This window comes from Colossoma macropomum, unplaced genomic scaffold (genome assembly GCF_904425465.1).
Source record: "Colossoma macropomum unplaced genomic scaffold, Colossoma_macropomum, whole genome shotgun sequence".
Lineage (NCBI taxonomy): Eukaryota > Metazoa > Chordata > Actinopteri > Characiformes > Serrasalmidae > Colossoma > Colossoma macropomum.
This window is the reverse complement of record NW_023494802.1, coordinates 22,672,679-22,698,006: the sequence shown is the minus strand read 5'-3', so window position 1 is coordinate 22,698,006 and position 25,328 is coordinate 22,672,679. Positions and strand designations below refer to the sequence as shown.

The following is a 25,328-nucleotide window of genomic DNA, read 5'->3' as shown; positions in this document are numbered from 1 at the left end:
TGAATGATTTAGAAAGAAGCAGGCTGTGCTGTCTTTCACTTGCCCCAGTTTTGAAAATCAGATACTTAACAACTATAGTGCCAAATGTTACAATTACACTGGAGAGGTATAAAAATATATATCCAGTGATGTGGACAGGGTAGAGATCAGTTATGTTTATTCTGATATTTGTGTGTAAGTATAATGGATTATTACTTCTCTGAGTATTTTTAAGTGACATTCTGATTTTAGCATTTTATTTTACATCAAAAGTCTTGATACTTTTTAACTATTACTCAAGTTGCTTTTATAAGCTACTTTTATTTCTACTCCAGTCATTATTTCTATAAGAACAATAGTTTTGATTGAGCGCAGATTTGGGCTACTCCACCTCTGGTACTACGTAAATGAATTATAAAGAAAAGATTTCATCTTTAGTGATCAATAACAGTAGTCTTTCAAGACAGGGCAGAAGGGTTTAAGGCAGAGATGGGTGTTTGGGTACCATGAGAAAAAGTATGTTCCTATTTCACGGTGCATTTGTATATTTTGGCCTGTAGATGGCATAAAGGTCCCTAAAAAGTAAATCTCTGATTAAGCATACAGGCCTTTATATTTATTATTTATATAACGTTCACTGAGTCTTGCTTTGCAACTAAATTACAAAGTGCGTGGTCCCCATTTTATATCTTTTATGCTTGTTTGGCCTTGGCCAGTGCGAGTACTACATTTCCACATGGATGAACAGTAATCCTTAGAGCCACCGCTACGTTGTCATGACAACAGTATCACTTGGGTCACAGTCTGGTCTCCTGGCACAAATGCATGCTGCAGGCATGCAAGCAGACACACACATCCACCCCTCCCCCCCACACCTCTCAATTTGTCTGTAAATGAAGCATCTGTGAGCACCCACACAGACTCTTACACTGTCCTGCCAACGTAAATTCTCCAGCAGCTCTGGAGAGCATTAGCAGGTCAAAACTTAAACCACACTAATAGATACATTGTAGTCGTTTATTAGTACCAGTACTATCATCGCCATCAGAACAAATTCTTCAAAACCATAACCCGTCAAGAGAAAGAAAATTGGTCTTAATTTTTTATGTAAGTTATATACATGCTATGTGATTATTTTCCAAGTAATTTTGAACCATTTCTATTCACCCATTCATCCTGAAATTGTCACTCAAGGAAAAGCTTTTAAATCATGTGAAAAAAATATATAATATAATATAATATAATATAATATATGTAATAAACTATTGTTTCAATTCTGGCTCATGTCACGCCTCGGTACTATATGTATAGATATGCTGTCATTATTTTTTTATCCATTTGCAAATGTTCTGGAACAGTGATTTACTAGTTGGTTTAGCTTGAGAACAAGCCAGTTGAATCACAGTGCTCTCACACTTTCTCATCTTTTTGTAATGAGATGATCTCCAGTAGTAATATGAATGTATGTATTCCTCATGTTCTGCTGAGCAAACTAATGGTACTGAACAAAAAAAATGGTATTACCATACAAGCTGAGTATATGTGGCATGCCAAATTTAACTAAAACTTTTCAGGCAGAAGCTAAATCTGTCCCAACATCTGCTGCAATTTGAATGATATGCATGTAATGTAACTAAAAATGATTTCAGTTCTTTTAAATGAAGCACATGAAAGGTAAGATTACTGTGTGTAAATGATGAAAACTGTCTTTTCAACCCTCCTTTCCTGTTGCCTCCAATTTTTTTTCCTACACCAAGACGCTTCTCAACATTTACATACCCTCTTGACTGAAAGATATTTGAAAATGATCTCAGCATCCACAGAACTTTATCACCCACAAACGTCTCACTACAGAATTTCTTCCGGAGGTACAAGAATGTGTGTGTGTGTGCGTGCCTGTGTGTGTTTGGAGGTGGGGTGGAGATGGGTCTTCCATTGGAACAATACTTTGAGGAGAAAAATGATAGACTGAATATGATGCAGTGGTTAGAGTACAGAGAAATAGATGTAAATGTCATGACAGTGACAAAATCTGCTTTATCTGTGATATTTCCAAAAAAAAACTGACTATATCTATGAAATTGCAGAAAATGTAAGACAAAGGACACATGCTGTGGGAATGGTACAGGATGTATAATACATGATGTGAGGAATAAACGATGGGAGTTGACTGTTAATCTAGCTCCATTTCAGTGAGAGATAGAGAAAGAGAGAGAGAGAGAGAGAGAGAGAGAGAGAGAGAGAGAGAGAGAGAGAGAGAGAGAGTCATAAACATATTACTCATTCACTTTTTCATTTTTGTAGTCAGACCACCCAATTATGCTCCAAACCTGAGACATGATGAATGAGTGCGTTGTGATGAGATCAGGGGGATATTTTTGCATCCCTAATTGGAGTGATTTATCAAGGCAGCTGATATGATTTGTAACCTTTTCACTATCAGCTAATTTTTAACCACTTTCAAATTGATTAAATCCTCAGCTTCCATTATTGGCAGTTCTCTATATCGCTGGACCTCTTAAATATATTTGTAATTTAACATTAAGACCTAAGATTATCCCTAAGGTATGGTAAAAGTCCTTTCTCTTCATAAAAGTAGGGATGTTATGAATATCGGTCATCAGTATAACATTTGGTATAATCCCAACTGTGTTATAAACATTTTTAAACACATTTTAAATCACAGATCAAATTTCTTTCAGAGACTCCGTGACTCTTTTTTAAAAGATAAATAAAACAGCTAAATAAAAATAGACAACATCATTTTCTTCTCAGCATGTCAGTTAACAATAAATGCTAACATAAAAGATGTTTATTTTAACTTTTAGGAGATATGATTCTATAACTTACGGTTTTAATAACTTATTAAATATGGAGAGAATTATTTAGACACCTATAGTAAATCTTGACTGGTAAACTGAAATTTTGTTACATTAAAATATAGATCTACTTTTGGAATATTTTCATTAAAGATTAAACATTTTAACATTTTACCATGAACAACAATGTAAAATTGATGTACTTGCCCAAACTCTGAAATCAATTCACTTGAAATTCTATTTTTTATTTAATATCTCCTGTTTTAACATACATTCCCAAACACAAAAGGCCCCCAACTTTAAATTCCGCATGTCTTAGAAACCTGCTCTTTTAGGACACAGACCAAGGGCTTAGAGAGTGCTTAGTCACAGCCAGATTAGCTTCCTGACGGGCAGGAAGCATTGCAATATTTTCCTTTGCCATATAATGGCCACACCCATTTAAGATCCATTTTGTCTTGAAGCATACTGCTACAGCTAAAAGATGGCATATACATGCTGGAAATTACCAATTTAAATTTAAAAAGGCTGCATGTATATAACTCAAATGTTAAAACTGATCAAAAATAACAACAACAATAATAATAATAATAATAATAATAATAATAATAATAATAGCACTGCATTGAGATATACCATTTAAAACCAGATACATAATACAAGAAACTCGTACTCCTAATCAGGGATGTCCAAAAGCAGCCTGCAGATGGATTTTAATTGGTCAGAGACCTCTGTTACAGCGTGTGTTTTAAGTGGCCCACCAGCCAGTGCAATTTAATTATTATTTGTTATAGCTGCTTACCAATCCAAATTGCTTTGAGCAATGTAACAATGAAAGAAGCTTGCTCATCTTTAATACAGTCATAGGAAAGACGGTAGCACACAGAAAACTCTGATTCTATGCGCTGACATATTGAAAACAATATTTTGAATCATTTGTGAATAAAATTTTGGCCCTTCAGGTATTTTGATAAGGTATGATCCAGCCATCTTTAAAAAAAGGTCTGGACACCCCTGTCCTACATGCACAGACCTACACACAGTCTTTGCCTAATTCAAAATTAACACATGGTCCTAGTGCTGGCTTATATAGCAACAGGCCAGAGCTGTGCACGGGGGCACCTTATTTCTTTGTTGTACTCCACTAAGCATAGTGTGAGGGAAAGCACATGCAGGGCATCTAAAGCAAGACACACACACACACAAACACACACACACATTTGAATACACAATCTCACAGTTTAGTAGTACTCAAGCTTTTAGTCACCAAGACATCTCATTTTAACTAGTTGCCTAATTACTCAAACCATATAATCCCAGAAAAGTTTCCTGGAAATTAGAAAGCAGGACTTTCCAGTGCAAATTTCATTCAGTACTTGCAGCTTTCATTCAGTACTTGAAGCTTTTTCAATATTTTGTCACAGTATTTAACAACTTTTTGACAAAGCCATCAGGGGACTGTCAAATCTAATGTCTGATTTAAGACACATGAAATATCCAACATTATATGCTTAAAAAACACATGAAGCAATAAATCATAAACAAGAAATCAGGTGATTATCAACAGTTAAGGATAGGTTTAGAATTAGAATTAAGTTTAGGTTTCAAGTTAAGGTTAGCATTAGGTTTATATTTAGGTTTAGATTAGGGAAATAGAATTTATTACTTTCAATTTAAAGTTTAACTGCATTTAACAAATATAGCTGCAAAGCATCTACAGTGGCCACTTAAAATAAAGTATTATCATAATTTTATAGAGGGGTGTCCCTTTATAAATTTAACACATGCTCAACAGTTAGACTAAAGGAAATATGTCAAGTGTGTTCAGCATGAGTTTATAAACCTGACGGCAATGGTCTAAACTCGAGCTTCAAGAATGCCTCAGCTTCACCCGCCATCCTATGTGTTACTCAGTGGATTTAAATAATAAATTAGGATTGTGTTGATGATATGAAGTCTCTGTTTGTACACTGGAATATGGGGACCAGGCCATCAAAAAGAGCTGATGATGAAATAAAGCAAATACTGGCTAGGAATAATTATGTAAGTCAAATGAGGCTCTGTACCACACCACCTTTTAGTCATCTTTAAATCTTTTCAGAATCCTGATCCTGACTCAGTCACTTTTCAAACATAGACTGGTTTCATATTGGAACAATGGAATATTTCCACTTCAAGTGGAAACATTTTTCGTAGGTGGGCAACTCAATCCCATTAACATCTCAATGCCATTACAAAGTTATGTGTGATGCATTTGGCACAGAATACAACTTAAAAGGGAACTTCATCAGTTTTTCAAAATTTCTGTATAATTAAATGGTTAACATGTCAATAAAATTGTTTGAACTGGTATGGTGTGAAATGCTTTGTCCTAAGGAAACATACAAAAAGGTATGCTACTATAGATTTATGGACAGTGGGGTCTGGGAGCATGCTCCCCCAGGAGGATTTTTTTTTTAAATCCCCCAAAATGTCTGTTCATCAGGAACTTTTAGAGTAGCAATAGATGGAAAATTTTTCAAAGAAATGGCTATTTGGTCAAGTTGTCACACACAAGATCTGTTTCTTCACAGTGTATTTAAGCATCTTTTACAACTTAAATACTATATCCTCCACCTACACAGATCACAGATAAACAAAGCTATCCTCTCTTTCTTAGATAAGCTTGCAGCTCCTAAATAAGCTCACCGAACAAGAAATTAGTCACCTGTGACTGAAACATACCTAATAGTGTGTAATACCTCCATGAGCATGTATAACAGCTGTGATTTGATTCGTCATGGACTGGATACATTTCTGAATGTAGGCAACATCAATGTTCAGCCACTCTTGCATCAAAGAATTGTGCAGTTCGGGCAGATTTCGTGGATGCCTGCCCTAGCATCTTACTCATTGTTCCAGGTAATCCCACAGATTTTCAAGAGGATTCAAATCTAGGGATTTTGAGTGTCAGTCCAGATGTGTGAATGCTCCTGAATGTTCATCATCCCAATCAGTCACTTTTGCAGCCCTGTGAATGTGAGAATCATCACCTTGGAATACAGGGATAGAAATGTTATATTCCTCTGTAAGATGATGAGAAAAGGCAAAACCTGGTTGTCTAGCAGCTCAGTGTAGCCACTGTGGTTCAAATTTACTGTCACCTCAACTAAAGGACCCATTTCTGTGTAATTAAAACACCCCCAAAACATCACAGAGCCTCCTCCAGCCTGAACCACTCCTTGCACGCAGTCTTCATTGAAGGCTTCCTGAGGTCTACAATGAACACGATGCCTAGCATCATTCACATACAGGCAGAAAGCAGATTCATCTGACCAGACAACATGTTTCCCGACATGAACAGTCCAATTTTTGTGTCTCTTCACCCACTGTATCTGGGCAAATTTGTAAGCAGAAGTGAGCAAAGGCCTCTTGAATGCCACTCTGCTCCAAATGTTCATGGTATGCAGTTCCTTGCGGAGTGTTCTTTCAGAAATTGGTTGTGAAGGACCTGCACTGACTTCTAGAAGCAATTCTTGCCTGGAAGCGAATCGATTTTATTCACAAGCTGTAAAACACACAGACGGTCCCTGTCCATCAATTCTGACGAGAATTTCCTGTAAACTGGCATTTTTACAACTGCTGGTAGACACCTGCAAATTCATATACTTCTTTCACACTGTGGCCTTGGGCATGCCCAAATGCAATCACTCCTTTTTGCCACTCATTAACATCTGCTGTGCAACCCACTTTCCACACATCGAACAAGACATTCACTGCACTGTACCACCTCTTCTCCATCTATGTCAGTCTGTGGCGGCACATAACAAAAACACAACTGGATGAGCGAGAAACCCGACCGGCACCCTCTACATTAAAAGCCAGGTTAGATCAGGAATCACAACCCAAATGATAACATTTTGTCCTTTCAACAAAAGTCAAACCACCTTGGGAGCTGCAACATTTAATGTCCAGTATGTCTCAATATGTGATAATGTCCTAGTATAGACTAAAAAATATAAACGAAAACACAGATTTGCTTCGCTCTGCTTTAAGCTTCGCCTACAGCCGCTTTCCTCCCATCTCTGCCAGAAAACTTTTCCTCAGAAGTAGATCAGTTAAATGTCTCTCAATGTTCGGCTGTTTTACGAGGCTGAAGTCGCTTCTTATTCTCCAGCTTCTTGTTCGAATTTACCTGTTCCACCTTAAATTCTAACTGAGGCGCCGAATGTAAATGCGGCACCATTTAAGGTGGAACGGGAGAATTCGAAAGAGAAGCGACTTCAGCTTCACCACTTTTTAGTGTGTGACAGTCTCTTGTTGCAGATTTAACGTACCAGAAAACCAACTGCACTGCTTATAAATGCGAATAACGCATCGCTGCTATGTGACCTGCAGTCTGCATGCCAGTTCTCAGTCGAAACAGGGCTTTCGCACTATGCTGCACAAAGATACTTTACTGACACAGCGATCCCCCCGTCTCTACAATGAGACCAAAACTGAAGTTATAAAATCACTAAAGAAAATGGGTAGAATAGCTGTAATATGTGCCGCGTGGACATCCACTGCCACTGGATCTTATTTCACCGTAACTGCGCATTTTATCGCAGATGAGCAGCAGCAGCTTCTTGTGCTCCAAACAAGAGCACTGATTGAGAGCCTTCTAGTTCACATGCCACATCACTTCCATCTGTTTTATAAAAAAGATATTGGAAGTAAATGCATTATGGATCATTACAAATACTTTGCTTTAAAAGTACCAAGTCACTTTAAATAACAATAACACAGAGTTACTTAGTCACTTTAAAATGTATATTGTCTCTACATTCTGTACATATTTTGTGTGTATTTCATGTATATTTAATATATTTCAGTTGGTTTTTCTTGTATTTTTATTTTTACTTATTTACTTTCTGTAGAGTGATTACCTGTGCCTCACCACAAGCATTTCAATGCATAAATGTCCTGACATGTTGTGCAAGTGACAAATAAACTTGAAACTTGAACTCGAAACTTGTGCTCACACAGTGAGAAAATATAAATGCTATATAGAAAAAAAGATGCATCAAGATGCATCGATTATCATTTTATAATCGCATCGCAGCCCTCTGAACCGTAATCAAATCGAATCGTGAGGTGCCTAGAGATTCCCATCCCTAATTAGCAGCATCAATTACCTGTATCATACAGTAAAAACAACATATAGCTGTGATTGTTTTGAAATACTTAATAGAAATATGAATTAATCTAACTTTCTTAAATATTTTAAACAGTTGGCTAACATTTGTGTTATGTCCTATCCCTTTTTCCTTACCTCATGTGAACCTAAAGTTGGCTAGCTAAACTTGATAGCCAGCAATATTGACCAACTTTGCACAAACCCATATAGTAGGTAGATATCTTCACACTGTTACTACTCACTGATTCAGACTGTACATTATATAATTTGAACAATGCCTAATCTTTAGTTTAGTATGCTTTTTAGCTAATGTCCTGTCACAAGTGGTTGCCGACTGACGTTACTTCACAGGGTGAGCAGCACCAAAGATCCTCCACCTGAGCCCGTGTTACACTTTTCCCAAAGTATAAACAACAGAGGATTGCTGTCTCCTTTTATGTTAGAAAATCAGTGGCAGCAGTGCCAACTTAGTGTTGGATTACAGCGGCAGCGCCTCACACCCTGCTATATTGTGAATTTGGAGACAGTGTCACTGTTCAAGAATAAGGATAATCCAAAATACTACTAAAGATTTGAACTAATAATGCACATTCATTGAGAGGGGCTAAATAATATTTATCTAAAACTAGCATAGCGCAACCTTGATTAAAGAGTCAGATTTTTTTTTAAGTTGGAGTCATAGAAACCAGATGTCTGGTGAGTTTAACGCTTCTAAAAGCTCCATGACAGAAAGTTAGTTCATAAAATGGTTATGGATGAACTGCCTGATGTCTGAGATCACGTTTTACAGCAGATTTGTTATAAAGTTTTGGTTTAAATCAATTTATCTTCGTCCATTCATAGTAGAACACATGAAGGGTGTTCTAAGGCAAAATAGTCCCCAAAGACTTGACCATTATTTCACCATCATCATTACATGTAAAAACTCAGTAGGTTAACTGTTGCTTTTGGATGTTAAATAAAATGGTTTCATTTGCACTGTAGACATTGGGACCCCTGGTTCCTATCACCACCACTGTAATGAAAGAATCGGTATGTTTCTCTGTAAATAAATCATTTCACACCAAACCAATCTGAATTACTTTGTTTATATATGAACCACTGAATTATGTAAATATTCTGAAAAATTAGTGCAGTTCCCCTTTAAAGAGAAAATTTTAAAAAAATGAAAAAAAAATTTAACCATTGCTATAACGGTTGTAAACTCTCACGCAAGTCTCTAGAGCAAGTTTAAAACCTAGGAAAATGCCCATCTGGTGACATATCTTGAAGGTGAAAGAAACTAAAAAAAAAATCTAGTGGATTTTTGGGGAGTGGGACATCTTTTCCCACTACCTGGCAAATCTAGAGGGAAGCCAGATAGCTTAAGTATACTGCCAAAAAGCTGTTTTTTCCTGTGGTGTATTAATGTTTAACATAGTTTTCTGGAGATACAGTGAAAAACAACACATTTACATACTTTGCAGAGCTTATATTCAGAAAGATAAGAGCATTCATCTTACTCATACCTAGACAAGTATTATCTAGTATACTAGTCAATCACTCTGGCTTTAGTATTCATCTCTTCATATTTTCTGCATCCAAGTACGCTGCACTCCACAGACATTATCCAATTGAACTGTGTCTCTGACAAGTAAAAAGCTATATTTTTGACAATCAAGGTAAGAGTTATACCAGTGCTATCTTAGTTGTCTAACCTATAGATCATTGGCTAGGCTAGCAGTCTGGATTAGTATTGGTGGAGGTATTTATTTAATGCATGCTGGGTATTGTAGTGAAAGAACGAAAACATGAAATTCTTACAAAATTTAACAAAAGTGAACTCTGTCAAACTGATGAGGCCGGGAGATATAATGCTGTGCTACGGAATACTGCATAACACAACAAATAACAAATGCTAGTTTTAGACTGGAAAGGGCATTTTAACACACATTGAAAAAGTTAATTTCTAGTTTAAGCTGAAACCACTTCAGTCACACTGACAGAAACTCCTTTCTTGAATAATAATGCAAAACCTCCTTCAAGATTCTATAGGCTAAAAGTTTGTGCCTTGGATAACAGGTCCTGTTGAGGTCCTTATTGAGAAAATCACTAAGCCAAGCAATTTACTTACTTCCATTGCTGAAATCACCAATATTAATTTGTTTAACTATTGTTTTACTTCAGAATCATTGAGTAAATGTCCGATTGACCATAGTGGTCAGCTGTGTGGAAGACGGTGGTTTGATATCTTGCTCTGAGTCGAAGACTTTGGCGAATGAGTGTCAGAGAGACACTCGTTCACCAATTTTTTTTTTTCCTTCTTCCATCAGCTTTTTTCCCCCTCTTCCATCAGCTACCATAGGGCATTTCAGATATCAACTGCTCATCTCAAACAAGACAAATATGAGCAGAACAAACCAAGTCACTTTTTTAAAGGCCATTTTTTTTTGCCAAAAACAACCTCTCAAAATTAAATTTCAGATCTGCCTTTAATAATGAAGAATGTCAATGTAATTCTCATCATTTGCTTTTTGCAATAGATTACTTTTTTCCATGTAACTATCACAATACTTAACATTACTGTAGAAGCAATCAGGATCAAGGATCAAGATTTGAGCACAATATTTATTTGTCCCTTTTCCTTGATAAGGTTAGGGTGCAGTCATAGCAATAGATTATGTATAGAAAATGTTTCAGTAGAATGCTAATAGAGAAAAGTCCCTCAGGGTAACATCATTCTGATTCTGATTTCAAAGAACCTTTGTAAATTTAATTAATAAAGTAAGGTTATAAAAACTTGTAAAGGCCCCCACAAAGTCATAACAATATTCCAACAATGAACAAGTAGGCAAATACTGGTGTATATTAATTATATTAAATATTTAGAGTCTAATGTGTTTATATTTGTTTTTGTTATTTGTTATAATTTTTATATATTTTTGTATATAAGTATTTCAAGGGGGCTATGCACCTAAGATTTTCACTCACCTTCGCACACTTTTAAATGTGATGTATCAATAAACGTGATTTGATTTGACATCTTTTTTTAAAGTTTGAAATCAGTCATACCAGTTATACCACATACCAGTTACCCGTGTGGTCAACATCCACATCTTCATCCTCCTGCAGATTCTTGACTGTGAGGCCACCATCTGTGAGGTAGTCACATGTCAGGTTAGCCAAGCCATCTGCAGCATCCAAGCCCTCTACAAAATGGATGCGCTGAAAGTGGCCAGTAGAGAAGCGCAGATGCAGCATGTGAGTTGTCCCACCAGAAGAAGGGGCATCACCAGCCTGCAGTCGAGGGCTGGCCTGCCCCTGTTGCCAAGAAAGAGGTGATGAGCGGCTGGACAGGCTGGAAACACTGGGGGCATTGGTGTCATCACTGTCGTAACACATGGTGCTCTCCTGACAACTGGAAGGAAAGGAGTTGGTGAATTAGGCTAGTTAACTTTCTTCTAATTCAACCTGTCAGCATAGTTTATGTGCATTCACAAAAATGTGAAATGGATGTGGACAATTGATATAATGTGCATTTGATGAGTCCTATATCGGTCATTGGGGATTTCTGAATTTAAGAGTGTTGACAATGGCTATTTTTTTTAGTGGCTTGTTTTCATCATAAAGTATCTGTACAAGAAACTATTACAACTGTAGGCATATAGCTATGCATGTGCCTACAATTCCATTACATTAGAACAGACACCATCACAAAGCAGGTTTACAGAAATCTGATTTCGAGCCCCAAATGAGAAAGCCTAGCATGACAGCAGCAAGAAAAGACTACTTAGGAGCCTTAAGGAGAAATTTTGAGAGGAATCAGGATGCAAAGGGGGGACCCATCTGGCTGGTTATAACTGCATAGCAAAATTACAACAAAAAATTGAGAATCATGAGATTTAAGAGAATAGTCAACCTAGCACTGAGGATTTCTCCTATCTTTTCAGCACTCAGTCTGCATGCTAACAATAACTGAATCAAGCATACAGAGAGGCCAACCCGGACCACTTATTTTTCAAGCCCTGAACAAAGGCACATGGGCATCTGTGTAGAGGCACAAGACTTCTGAGGCACACTTTCAGTTACGAACTGTTGAAGATCTAGAACACTTTCCAGACAGGCCCGGATCATTCCATGGGTGATATGGGTGTGCGCCCACGGGCCCAAGCTATTAGGGGGCATACAATGGTGACAAAATTCAAACAGCTGTTTTAACTCGTGGAGGGAACTATGCTAATAGAACAGTAAAAAATGAACTGGGCCTGGGGGACAAATATAAAGCAAGACCTGATACTTTGACAGAGAAGAGGATGCTCATTTTTAAAACCAAACACAAATAAAAATGTCAGCCCCACGAAGACCACAAACAGAGCTAAGCTTGGAACTCACTTAATTTATTATGGAACCTACAAACTCAGCTCAGTTCTCATACGCAGCCACGCCATGACATAGGTGTACATGAGGTGTGTGTGACACAACATTCCTCCCTTCACAGTCTAGGAATGTTACTTCACAAAGTCCCACCTGCCCCCGGGCCTGAAGCAAATGTGGGCTGGGTGAGGCTCGGATGCCGCCTCAACGACAGGGACGGGCTACCCAACCGCTGGCAGAGTAAAAGGGTCCAAGAGCACTGAGGTTTCGTGCTGCATGGGTGGCACGATTTCGGAAGTGGATGCACTCATGGCATGACAGTGGGTTCCAAAGTTTGAATGAGGCTGGACTGAGCCGTTGGCTAACCTGGACCGCCTCTGACCAAAACGACAGAAGCTTGTTGTCACGGTGGGGCCACCGGATACTGACCAAGTCGGAGACAAAGCAAGATCTTAAATTGAACAGACACAGCACTGCAGTTATGAAGAAGGCAGCGTTTGTTTTTTCTGTGACAGCTCAAGAAATTTGGGCTGCATCAAACATTGCCGGTCCAGTTCTACACTGCCATTATAGAACCCATCATCACATCTTCCATCTCTGTCTGGTTTGGCTCTACATCTTCGCACGCAAAGTGGAAACTACAGTGAATGGGGCAATGTGTAGAGAAAATCATTGGATGTTAGCTCTCCACCCTCGAAGACCTTAGCTCATCTAGGATGATGAAGAGTGCAGGAAAAAAACATTGCTGACCCCTCATACCCCGGTCACTCTCTCTTCCAGCAGTTTCCATCTCACCAGAGACCAAGAGTGAGAACCCTCAAGAACTGGACTCAGCTTCTTTCCCCAGGCCATCATCCTTCTAAACAAGGACACTTCTCACATGCCTCTGCTTTAAACAGCTGAACATGCAATTTATTACACACATTGCAGTGCACATATGTACTGTCTATTGGCATCATCCTGCTGAATAATCATATATGTGTGTGTACGTATATATATATATATATATATGCACACACACACATACACACACCCATCAGGCATAACATTATGACCACCTCCTTGTTTCAACGCTCATTGTCCATTTTATCAGCTCCACTTGCTATATAGGTGCACTTTGTAGTTCTACAACTACAGACTGTAGTCCATCTGTTTCTCTGCGTACTTTGTTAGCTCCTTTTACCTTGTTCTTCAATGGTCAGGACCCCCATGGACCCTCACAGAGCAGGTACTATTTGGGTGGTGGATCATTCTCAGTACTGCAGTAACACTGATGTGGTGGTGGTGTGTTAGTGTGCGTTGTGCTGGTACGAGTGGATCAGACACAGCAATGCTGCTGGAGTTTTTAAACACTGTGTCCACTCACTGTCCACTCTATTAGACACTACCTTGTCAGTCCACCTCGTAGATGTAAAGTCAGAGACAATACCTCATCTGCTGCTGCACAGTTTGTGTTGGTCATTCTCTAGTCCTTCATCAGTGGTCAGAGGACACTGCCCACAGGACGCTGTTGGCTGGATATTTTTGGTGGGTGGACTATTCTCAGTCCAGCAGTGACACTGAGGTGTTTAAAAACTCCAGCAGCATTGCTGTGTCTGATTCACTCAGACCAGCACAACACACACTAATACACCACCACCACATCAGTGTTACTGCAGTGCTGAGAATGATCCACCACCCAAATAGTACCTGCTCTGTGAGGGTCCATGGGGGTCCTGACTGCTGAAGAACAGGGTAAAAGTGAGTAATACACACACACACACACACACACATATTATATATATATATATATATATATATATATATATATATATATATATATATATATATATATATATATATATATACACACATATATACATATACTGCTCAATTTTTTTAGCTGTACATACTGTATATGTACCTCTGTACTGTAGTACATGATTTTATCTGTACCCTCCCTCTCTGTATCTCCCACTGCACATCCTATTACTTGCAGTTTGTTTGTGTGATATTTTGTTCATATGTAGTTAACTGAATTTAATTTTATTTTGACACTTGCACCAAAAGAAATTCCTTGTATACATAACAAACAGAGGTTCTGATTCTGATTCTGATTCTGATCAGTATTACCTCTGAAGGTTTACTATAAGATGCTAATCGATATGCAATGCTAATAGTACTCACAAACAGAAAGATCAGATCACATTTTAATAAAGAGCACATTATGTTGTAGATTCACCCTGAAAAATTAAAGTAGCTCTGGGTTTGGGTATTCTTATTCAACGTCAAGTATTTTACATACACATTTTTCAAATGTAGGAGGGTGAACTGATTAAGAGGTTAGTTGAATTTTCTCTCTCAGGACATTATCATCCTGTCTGAGTTAGCACTGTTTAAATGTTTATGTGCATGTCTGAGGTTTCAAATAGTGTATTAAATCAAGTCAATTATCCTAAGGCTTCACCAGGGACACGATTACAGGAAAATAAAATGCTAACAGCACTAAAACTCTTTATGGACACGTGCACGAAAGTCAGAGAACATAAACATGAATCTGCTTTAAGAGCTTCTTTGATGTGTGTCAAGTGTGCCTTATGCTTTGCGTAAGATAAAATATGTGTGTGGTATTTAAAGAGGGGGTGAATGAGAAAAAGTAGTAGTAGTAGTAATGTGTGAGTTATACGAGAAGGAGTAACATGTGGACACATAGAAGGACATGATGTTTATTGTGCAGAACTGCCATATGAGTCTTTGTATGTATGTCTCCTTTTAATTCCTTACTTTCAGCAAATTATGCTGGCAGTACTTGAACATGAAGAAAGTAAGCATAACTGTGTCTTCCTCAATCAAAACACCTCTCACAATCTCTCCCTCACCAAAGCTTACGTTGTGCCTCCTAGTGGCCTCAATTGTCAATCGCAACTAACCAGGCTACTTCATTAATCTCAAAACTCACTATTACCACAACAAGTCATAGAAGCACATGGAGCGATTCTCATTTGACTGAGCAGCCCTGGAACAGTGGAACAGATGCAGCAATAAAGGTCCTCTTCACCTAGACAATATAGTGGATGCCACAAAAAAATATTTACTGCCCATCTCAGTTAACTGACCCGACTTCCACTGAGCACAAATTTCACTTAAACAAGATAAAGCTAAAGGCAAATGCCAATGAAACAAGCAAGAACTGTAAATGCATAAAAAGCATGACAGAACATCAGTAGGGAATATACTCAGAATATAATGATGTCTGTGGGTGGCAGATGTCAGGCTAGCATTGATTGTAACTAACTTGCAACAAAGCACTAAACTTGATCATTATATTTAAGATAAAGGTATGTTAATTTGTCCACTTACTTGTGGTCCACTGAACCATGGAGGAGGTAGGGCTACATATAACACCCTCAAATTAAAGGCGGCAAATGATGGGGTACAGAGTAAAAAACAAAAACTATGACACTGTCCAGTTCCTTATACAATATACTGCAGTCTATAATGACATCAACGACTACAACTAACTGCCAGCTATGTAACTCTACCAATCAACCACTCAATCTTGCCTCCTCCCATAAGCCCAGTAAAGTAAGAACTTGAACTAACACTCTACCTGCAAAACATTTCACTTGACTGAACAATGCAATATAAATTAAAAAAAAAAGAAAGGATGTATGTTTTCACATCTGCAGCAACCATCACAAAGAGGAGCTTTAACAATAAGACTGGCTTCCTGTGGCCAATACAAAACGTGCAACCAATTACCAGGTCCAGCCTTCCAATTACTGCATAACAACCATTGCTATCCTCAGTCAAGCTTTGAGTTCTTTAACAGCGTGCAATTGCTTCAGACCCTGATAGAGTAGAATTTGTTGTTCTCAAACCATTCCTAAAGTCAGAAAATTAAATAAAACAATTAATAAAATGTCAGCTTGTCTTAAAAACAGTTTGAGTCATTGTCACCTCTGGTCTGTGAATTTATTCACAATACTAAAGTAGTTATATTGAAATGTTGAAGTAAATGTCCACGTGTGCATGAAGTTATCAAAAGACATAGGCTACGTTCAGATTACAAGCCTCATTGCTCAAATCCGATTTTTTGCTCAAATCTGATCAGTCTGACATGATGGTTCACACTCGTTTAGGTAACTGATTCAAATCTGTCATTAATGTTAACGAACTGGCATCCCGGAATGACCCACACGCGCACATTCTACCCAGTAGTCACATGAACAAATCACGTGCATCATCAGAAACAAACTAACAAGCAAAACAAGCCTTCGCTGTGAAGATAATTAACTATCAGATAATTAGCTGTTCATTATTGGAGCGAGACGAAGGTGGAAAAGGTGAGATGTGTTGCTTTTCCACCATTTACAGACTTTAACTTCTGTTTGGCGCCACTGCCATGGTATAGCTGAATGATGGCGCACGCACAGTGGATCACATGAATTCTGATCTGAGCATTCTCATTAAGATCGCATGGCCAGAGAACTTACCACTCTGTAATGTCTTCCGTGTTTTTCAAACGCTAGAGTGAGCTCCTGAGCGAGTCCACAATGAATGCGTTAAGATGGAGCATTTGAGCAAAATCATAGTTTATAAATGCTTAAACATTTTTAATGTAAAAGGATGCATTAACTTCCTGAACACTGAACAGCATAAAACACTTTAACACTGCTGTTATATTTGTAAGAGCTTTTAAACTCGAGTTATAGGAGTTTAAAACGGCGCCTCATGTACATCCATGACGTCTGTGAGCGCAAACAGCCTATGAGCTGCTCCGCTCACCAACCAATCAGCACTCACTAGCAGTAATGCCAGCATTGTGCTGTCCAAGACCCGTTTGCTGTAGAAAAAAGGAAATATATAGGCAAGTTTCTTAGTTTTTTTTTTAGTGAAATACATCCCTTTACTTTCCAAAATTAAAGGAAAGTTCTGGTCAAGTGATGAGAAACTATTTTAACTTTTCGTTTTTAGCCGTTGAGCTCCATTTACTCCCATTCATTGAGGACTCGCTCACGGGCGCCCTCTGCTGTTTTGCAGTCCTCTTTTTGATATAACAGGGGTTGGGGAGGCCAGGCTCCTCATAAACCGGCTCTGGCATGGCTACGAATCGATCGTATCCGATCTTAGACCACATATGAAAGTGGCTCAGGTCGGATTTTAAAAGATCAGATTTAGAGATCAGTCCAAATCTGATCTGAGTCTCATTAGGGCAGAAAATTGGACGTGTATCACTGGTAATGTGAATGTAGCCATAAATGACTAAATTCAATTTTTATGGTCAGACTGTCGCATTTGCTTGCATATGCACATTGGTAGCCATAGCAACAACTTATGTATCAGTACACTGACTAGGGAAAGGCAGGCAAAATGTGGCCAACCTGTTGCATTTATGAACTTAAATGTTGTCTACAACATACTACGACTAGCAAACCAAACGATCAAGGTAAATTTTACTTCAGATTCACAATTTTTGCAACTATAACATGTTCAGAACAGTAATATTCAGAGACAAGTTTAAGTTGTGTTACTTAAGGTATGTGTTACTTTGGATGACAGGAAAAAACTGAGTTGCATATCCAGCAATCTAATTTGAATCAGATTTGAAACCACATATGTGTAGGTTCAATCTGACTGGAAAAAATTGCACATGGGTTTTTGCCATTCACAGTGCAGACAATGAATTTCAAAATCCATTGAAATGGAACAAGCTGTATTATAATATGGGAATGGTTTATACAAACTAGGCGTAATCAAACTCTGTCAATCTTTTCCTCTGTATCGTATGTTGAGTCTCAAGACCCATTCTCTTTCTTTCTTTCTGTCTGTGTCTACTTCATTGTTACATAATAGACTAAGGATAATCCATCTCATGATTCCAGAAAGCTATGAAATTTGTAGGAAAAAGGTAAATATAAGTGAGATAGTGGAAGGTGAATGACCAGGTTGAAATGAATGAATCTGTTGTACTGAGAAGAAGCACACATCTGACTGGCCTTAATTAGCAATTTCCTGAACACAAACATGGTGATGTGATGCAGGTATGCCAAAAAATCAGGTTCCTGTCTGAATAAAGCCTCTTCAAAGAATCTTCTTTGTCTTAACTGACAAAATCTGACATTCAGATATTCATCAATCAATGAGAAAATGCACAATCCAATGTAGAAAATGTCCATTTAAATCTTTAAAGCTTCCTCTGCTGTGGCTCCTAGCATCTTCCAGGCCAATTAGTTAGTAACGGTCTCACAGACAAGATTACCGAACAGAGGGAAGAACATGTCATTGCTGACCATAAACAAAACAACAAATATTTACTTTGCCTTTAACCCTTCTGTTGCCATATGAAGGCTAAAGCAGAGAGCTAGTAGCAGTTTTACAATGATCTGGCTATGTTTTGAGTTGTATTTCTGGATTGTGGGATGTTAGAGCTGGTTTCTCTCACTCTGGCTAGTGATGGTAGGTTCCTCTGAGTGTTCTGGTGTGTGAATCATGTCACTACTTTTAACCCTTTGTTTAAAATATGACTAGAAAGAGACTAGAAGCAGAGATGTAATATAATAGTAGCAAATGGGGTTTGGGTGATTTTGGAGCTGGATTGCTGGCTGATGGATGGTCACAGGTGGATGAAATCACTCTGGATGGTGAGGGCAGAGTCTGATAAATAATCTGATGTGTGAATAATGTTGCTGTTTTAATCCTTTGCTGGAATATGAAGGCCAAAAAGCAGAGCAATAATATCAGGATTTTAGGTGATTTTCTGAGCCAAATTACTCACATGATGACGTCACACTAGCTAGGTAGGGCACACTAGCTAGTTAGGGCCGGGTATTCTGAATGGTCTGATATGTGTATCAGGTCTGTAGCTTAAACCGTTCTGAAGTTATGAAGGCTAGAATTTACGTACTGTTTTGCCCACAAGTTGCGGGCTTCAGGTTCTAAGTGTTAAATAAAATTATATGAAGATTTTTGCCAACAACTAACTTCTGCAATAACAATTTTTCAGCAAACTAATCATTCTGTACATGGCAATATGTTTATTTACAGAGAAAAGATTTTTAGACAAAAAAAATACCTGATATGACATTTTTCATGTTAGTCCCTTATCTTACTTTAATACGTAATTTATTACCAGTTTTATCTGTATGTGTATGCCTGGTGGGAGTGTCTCAAGTGGGAGGAGGGGGATTGAGTGTAGAGGTCTTAATCTGGCCTTGTGCCTCGGCCTAATTTTTTTATAAAGCTGCTGTGTCACAATATCTATGGTATAAAGTGCTATATGAATAAAATTGAAAAGAATTCAATAAACCAGCTAAAATATCTCCTGTACCTGTGACTGAGCTGGGATCCCCGCAGGCTGGACACAGTATCTTCAAGGTTCTGCCGAAGGTCAAAGACATTTTGAACTGTACGCTTCCTCTGAGAATCTGGATCTGCAGATGAGGAAGAGAGAAAAGGTCTGTTATCACTGAGAACTAACAAATGCATATACACTACCTCATAAAAGTTTGTTAACAGTTTTAATCAGTAATATAAAGTGCAAAACCAGTCACGATAGAATTAAAATCCAGAATGCCTTGTATTTGCAATGAGGTAATGAAATCTCAAGGCACGTTGCTAAAAATGACTATAAAGAGGAAAATTACAGTGTATTATTAATTGATATCATTCGTAAAATACTTCTAAAACAACTAAAGCCACCTTTCAGTATTTAACCAAAACATTTTAGTGGTAGTGTATAAAGAACACTTATTTTTAACCATACAAAGCTACATCTCGCTCTTTAGCGACATATAGCTCAGCAAGTGCATAGATTTTCTAGCAGCACTTCAACATACTAAACATTCTGCAGCAATGTTTCCATTCTGAACAGTGTATAGATGAATTTCCTTGTTAAAAATGTATGTTGCTATGTATGTTAGTTTTATAAACTTAAAATTTAACCCCTTACCAGTACACAGCTGACATACTTTCATATGAAATATGAAAAAATAACTCCTGAATCAGGGCTCTTCAAGCACAGATCAGGTTCTTTACTGATACTCAGTAATAATGCAAAAGTAATTTTGTAAATCTATAGTGATGTAAGGCACACTGTAGTGATGTTTGCACATCTTCTCTTATCCTTTTACCAATTCATTTCAAAGGGTAACAAAACTATACCCTGAATGTTCACAACCTCTTCTAAACTTTTGTATATCCGTCACAAACTTCACATTATCCTCCACCACTTTAAAATACCTATTTCTGATGTTTCAGACCTCCCACTAAGCACTAAACAGTGCCCCATTCTCACATATACCCTTTGGTGTCTTAAGCCACTGACCTGTCCTATCAGTAATGATTCAAGCTTAATGTGTGTATTATAATACAGGAAACAATTATAAACTAGGTGTAATCAAACTCAATCTTTTCTTCTGTATATTATGTTGAGTCTCAAGGTCCACTCTCTTTTTTTGTCTGTCAGTCTATCTGCCCTGCGATGAACTGGCGACCTGTCCAGGGTGTATCCTGCCTTCCGCCCAATGACTACAAGAATAGGCTCTAGCTCCCCCCACAACCCAGAAGGATAAGCAACTTAGAAAATGTGTGTGTGTGTGTGTGTCTGTCTGACGGTCTCTGCCTCATTGTTATATAATAGATAAGATAAGGATAATCCATCTTATGATTCCAGAAATTAGAAGAAGATCTGAAATTAGTAGGAAAAAGATAAGTGAGAAAGTGGAAGGTGAATGACCAGGTTGATATGAATGGATCTGTTGTACTGAGAAGGTGCACATATCTGATTTGCCTCAATTAGCATTACAATTTCCTGAACAAAAACATGGTGATGTGATGCAAATCTTAACACCCTGTTGTAAAACACAACTCAATCCAAAGTCTCAAAAAAGCTACTCAGACCATGCTATATAAATATAAATATAAATATAAATATACTGCAACAAATGATTTTTCTGTTTGTTGTGCATAAATCATTTCAACTGGCAGGGGCATCAGTGCAAGGCTTCCTACTGGGATCTAGCACTGCTACCCACTCACTCCCTGATGGGCCACTCCAGCTGGCTGATGTTAGCATGACCTCCACTATCCTTTTCTCTGTCAACTAAAAGCTACAATCTATTGTCCAGTCTAGTGATATTCGCCTAATGGTGAGGAATAAGACACATCATGATTACAGTTAATAAAGGTCTACAGCATGGTGTATGAGCTAAAAAACTCACCAGAGGTGCAGGGCAATTGTTAGTGGCAATAATGGTGATACCTAGAGTTATCAAGCCCAAAAGCTTGAATTGTTGAACAATATTTATATAACAACAAAAAAGCCTTCTAGCCTTGCCTTGAACTCATTTTGAGTTCCATCCCATACGAATTTCTATATGGCCTGTAAAAAAAGTGAAATGTTTTGCAGGAAACATTTGCATATAATTATATGATACAACTATGCTTTGTTCCACAGTATGGATTGCTTACACAAAACAGCATGTGAACCTAGACTGTTTCCAGCTTTGCTGGATTCTGAAGAGAGCAGTACTCAATGCCCAAGAGTTCCATTTGTTCCCTGTGCAACTCCCATAAAAGAAAGCTTATGTGATGTTGGACACACATGAATTGGCCATTAATACAACAATTTTCATCTCGGTTTTGAGCAAGGGGCATCAAGAACTACTAATTATGTCAACTATAATGTCATATTTTTCTATCATCTTGTTCTAGAATTTCCTTCTCCTCTGTTTTTGCAGGGAGATCTATATGAGGTCATTAAGTGCCCTTTGCAATTATCTTTATCTGTGTCCAGTCAAGCATTGCGGAGTGTCATTGCTGATGCTCTTTAGTCACATTCAGTTCATTAAATAATCATTAGGTTATTCTCTCAAGGTTTAACCATTTTAACCATTTTACCAGCCTTTGCTCTGTTTAAAAGCACTTTAACACTCTACAAACATCCTTGCACATGTAAGATGAAGGAGTCATCATCTCAAGTAACACAAACAAATACTGCTTCAAAGCACGGCAGCTCTGGACGCCACAACAGATTTTAAAAATGCCACAACAGATTCCTAAATAGCCCTGAACTGAGAAGGACCCAGCTGCAGACAAGACAAGTGGATGAGAGAATTAGAGATGCAGATGTTCACCCTGCACTACTAGCCTGTTCCCAAAGGGCAGAACAAATGAATCAAAGCTAGCTGGTTAAGCTGCATGTCTGTGGAAGGATGGCGGTGATGGGGGGAGGGTTAATACATCTGCCCTCTGCCCCCTCTTCACCCCCTACTCCCCAGAATCCAGACTTCTCAGTAAAACTCATGTCTGCTGACTTGGCTAAGCTTAAGGAGTCACCAACTCAAGTGCCATAAACTTTCAATACTACTGTCAGACAGTACTATGAAAGACTTAGGAGACTTACAAAGACTAAAGGAGAGGTCAGGATGTTAGGAGCAAAGTCCTCCTACTAAACGTTTAGAGCATAATAAGTACATAGAGAAGCTATTATAGTTCAGACACAATCTACTGTGGTCATCACCACTCCAAGTTTTTCTTGGAGGATGGGTGCTGAGAGGAAACTGTGGGACTAAGCCATGAGGACAAGTTGAGTAGAGGAGAGAGACACACAGAGATAAAGAAAGAGAATAGAGCTTGCCCTAAAATGGATCAACAGATTCACAAGGCAATTAAGGCAATCCTGCAGTCAATGTAAAACTGTGCATAGCTCCACTAACCTCTACAAATAATGATCCACTCTAGTCCAATTAATTACACAATACTGAAAAACATGACAGGTTCAACTAGGCTTCAAATAAGTAATGTTTGGTAATAAAAAATCGTCAGAACTGAAGCAGTACATGTTGTAAATGTAGTGTTAAGAACAAAGAGCCAAATTAACTAAAAACTGACTGATTGGTATGCAGTTTACATACCATTTAAGCTAGGTAGCACAATGACTAACACAACTGACACTCATGTTTTAAAGGAATGTGATCTGTAACTTACTAAAATGTTGAGTCTATTGTGCCTAAGTCAGTTAACATGTGACTCAAATGTGTCTCGAGTCTAAGTCGCTGACACCAGTCATCATCTCTGGTTCTGTATCTAGTTTATAAAAAAAAAAAATAGAACTTTAATAGACATAGTGTCTCTAATATCACAATGTCTGAGGACCAGGTGGTGACCTTAGTAAAATGAAAAACAGGAAGACCCACACACGTGCTCAAAGACACATAGTAACATAAACACACAAACACTCACACACACTCACACAGCACATCTGGTGTGCAAAGGAACTCTTGCACAACAGCTGAGTAACCGGGAGTCCCTTTGGTCATGTGGTAGAAGACACATTTGAGGAAATGAGAACTGGGACAAATATCCTTCTAAAATCACACTGATATCCTGAAAATAATTACAGAAAAAAAGGTGAATTGTCTGTTCCAAAACATCAGGAAGGTGGCCTATCTTTCACATTATAAACACCTGACAGTGTTTAAAAGGAAAAAAATGAATGTATATGCCTATTCTTGTTTGATCTAACACACTTTCACATTCTCAAGGACATGCCCTTCCATCCCTTTTCTAAAAAAAACTTGTCTGCATTCTGTGAGCCTCAACACAAGCAATAGAAATAGAAAAAAGACGTAAGTGATCTAAAACAGTACAAATGAGGAGGGTCTTGAATGAGTTGAAAAATAAAATCCACTTTTAAAGAGTAAAAAAAAGCAAGACAGTCCTCTTCAAGCATTCTCTTTTAGTTCAGTGAAAAAGAAAAGATGACCTAAAAAATCTGATGAAAGATGAGTGGGTGAAAAAAGAGAAGCTTTTTCCAGTTCACTAACCTACAGACAGTAGAGGACTGAAGAAAAATTCAGAGCATTGAAACATCCCTATAAGCCCAGGAGCAAAAAATATGAGCAATGTCTAAACATATGCAGGCTTTGTAACTCTTGGTATAACACAATAAACTCTGCAACAGTACAGCTACAACTAATGAAAATCTTCAGATACCCAGGCAGACAGATGCAGAGAGCATGAGTACACTTAGAAAGCATTTGGGCCATCTAATCTTGAACCATGTATCAGTAAAGAACTGTTAAAGTTTATCCTGTGGAGATAATATTGTTTACTGCTAAGGAAACACCAACCAACACTTTGTCATGATTCTGAAGCAGGAAAAGGAAGGGTGGCACAGCACGCTGACGAACAAAAACATCAAAAGTTTGGATTATCCTTAGGCAAGAATAGCTCCAAATAACTTTAAGCCTCAAAACAGCTGTGAGGCCAAAGGCTGAGAAGAAAACATAAACGAACATGCTTGTTTTTTTTAAACAAGGCTTGTCCAGTCTTCTCCTCAGAAGAAGCTGGAGAGGTCTGTTGCAAACTTGAAATGCTGACAGATCTACCATTTGATGTGACAACGCTGAACAGCAGACGCTGTGCCCATTTGCCCAGTATGCACGGTGCTGAGTTCAGTGGAACACTGAATGTCAGGAGATAATACTTGAATAATGACCCCTTCAGAGACGTTCTTCCAAGTACAGCCTATGTCCATTTTGCCCCACAAGCACTACTCTTAATGTCAGTAGAAATCTCCAAAGCAACTTCAGAGAAAAACATTTTTGTTTATGGTGATGGAGTCCAAACACTGCCCATGTGCAATCTTTGATTCAATGTATTTGTTGATTTCATCAAACATGGAACCTGAGGTGACCCAAGGTCGGAGATGTCTAGGTGCTTTAAGGGTCTTGGTGAGAGAGTGTGAGCAGTGGTGGACAGTAACGAAGTAAATGTAATTCGTTACTGTACTTAAGTAGTTTTTTCGTGTATGTGTACTTTACTGAAGTATTTAGATTTTGGGTGACTTTTTACTTTCACTCCACTACATTTCAAAGTCAAATATCTTACTTTTTACTCCACTACATTATGTGAAATCTGTTGTTCCTTTTGGCTTATGTGTGTATAAAAACATAACATCAAAATGAAACAAGTGCGAAGCAAGCCAGTATAGCGCACACTTTGTTTTGAGCTTGTTTTGACCTGGTGGACATACC

At 38.1% G+C, this 25,328-nt stretch overlaps 1 protein-coding gene across 2 annotated transcripts in view; it reads right to left on the bottom strand.

Annotated features, from left to right (window-relative positions):
* Positions 1-25,328, bottom strand: part of nav1a (neuron navigator 1a) — a 94,159-nt gene that overhangs the window by 60,912 nt on the left and 7,919 nt on the right. For both annotated transcript variants that reach the window (XM_036591855.1, XM_036591857.1), the window contains exons 3-4: positions 19,619-19,721; positions 11,024-11,353 (exon numbers count right to left, since the gene is read on the bottom strand). In XM_036591855.1, coding sequence (XP_036447748.1) covers positions 11,024-11,353; positions 19,619-19,721 — 433 coding nt within the window. The remainder of the gene's footprint in view (positions 1-11,023; positions 11,354-19,618; positions 19,722-25,328) is intronic.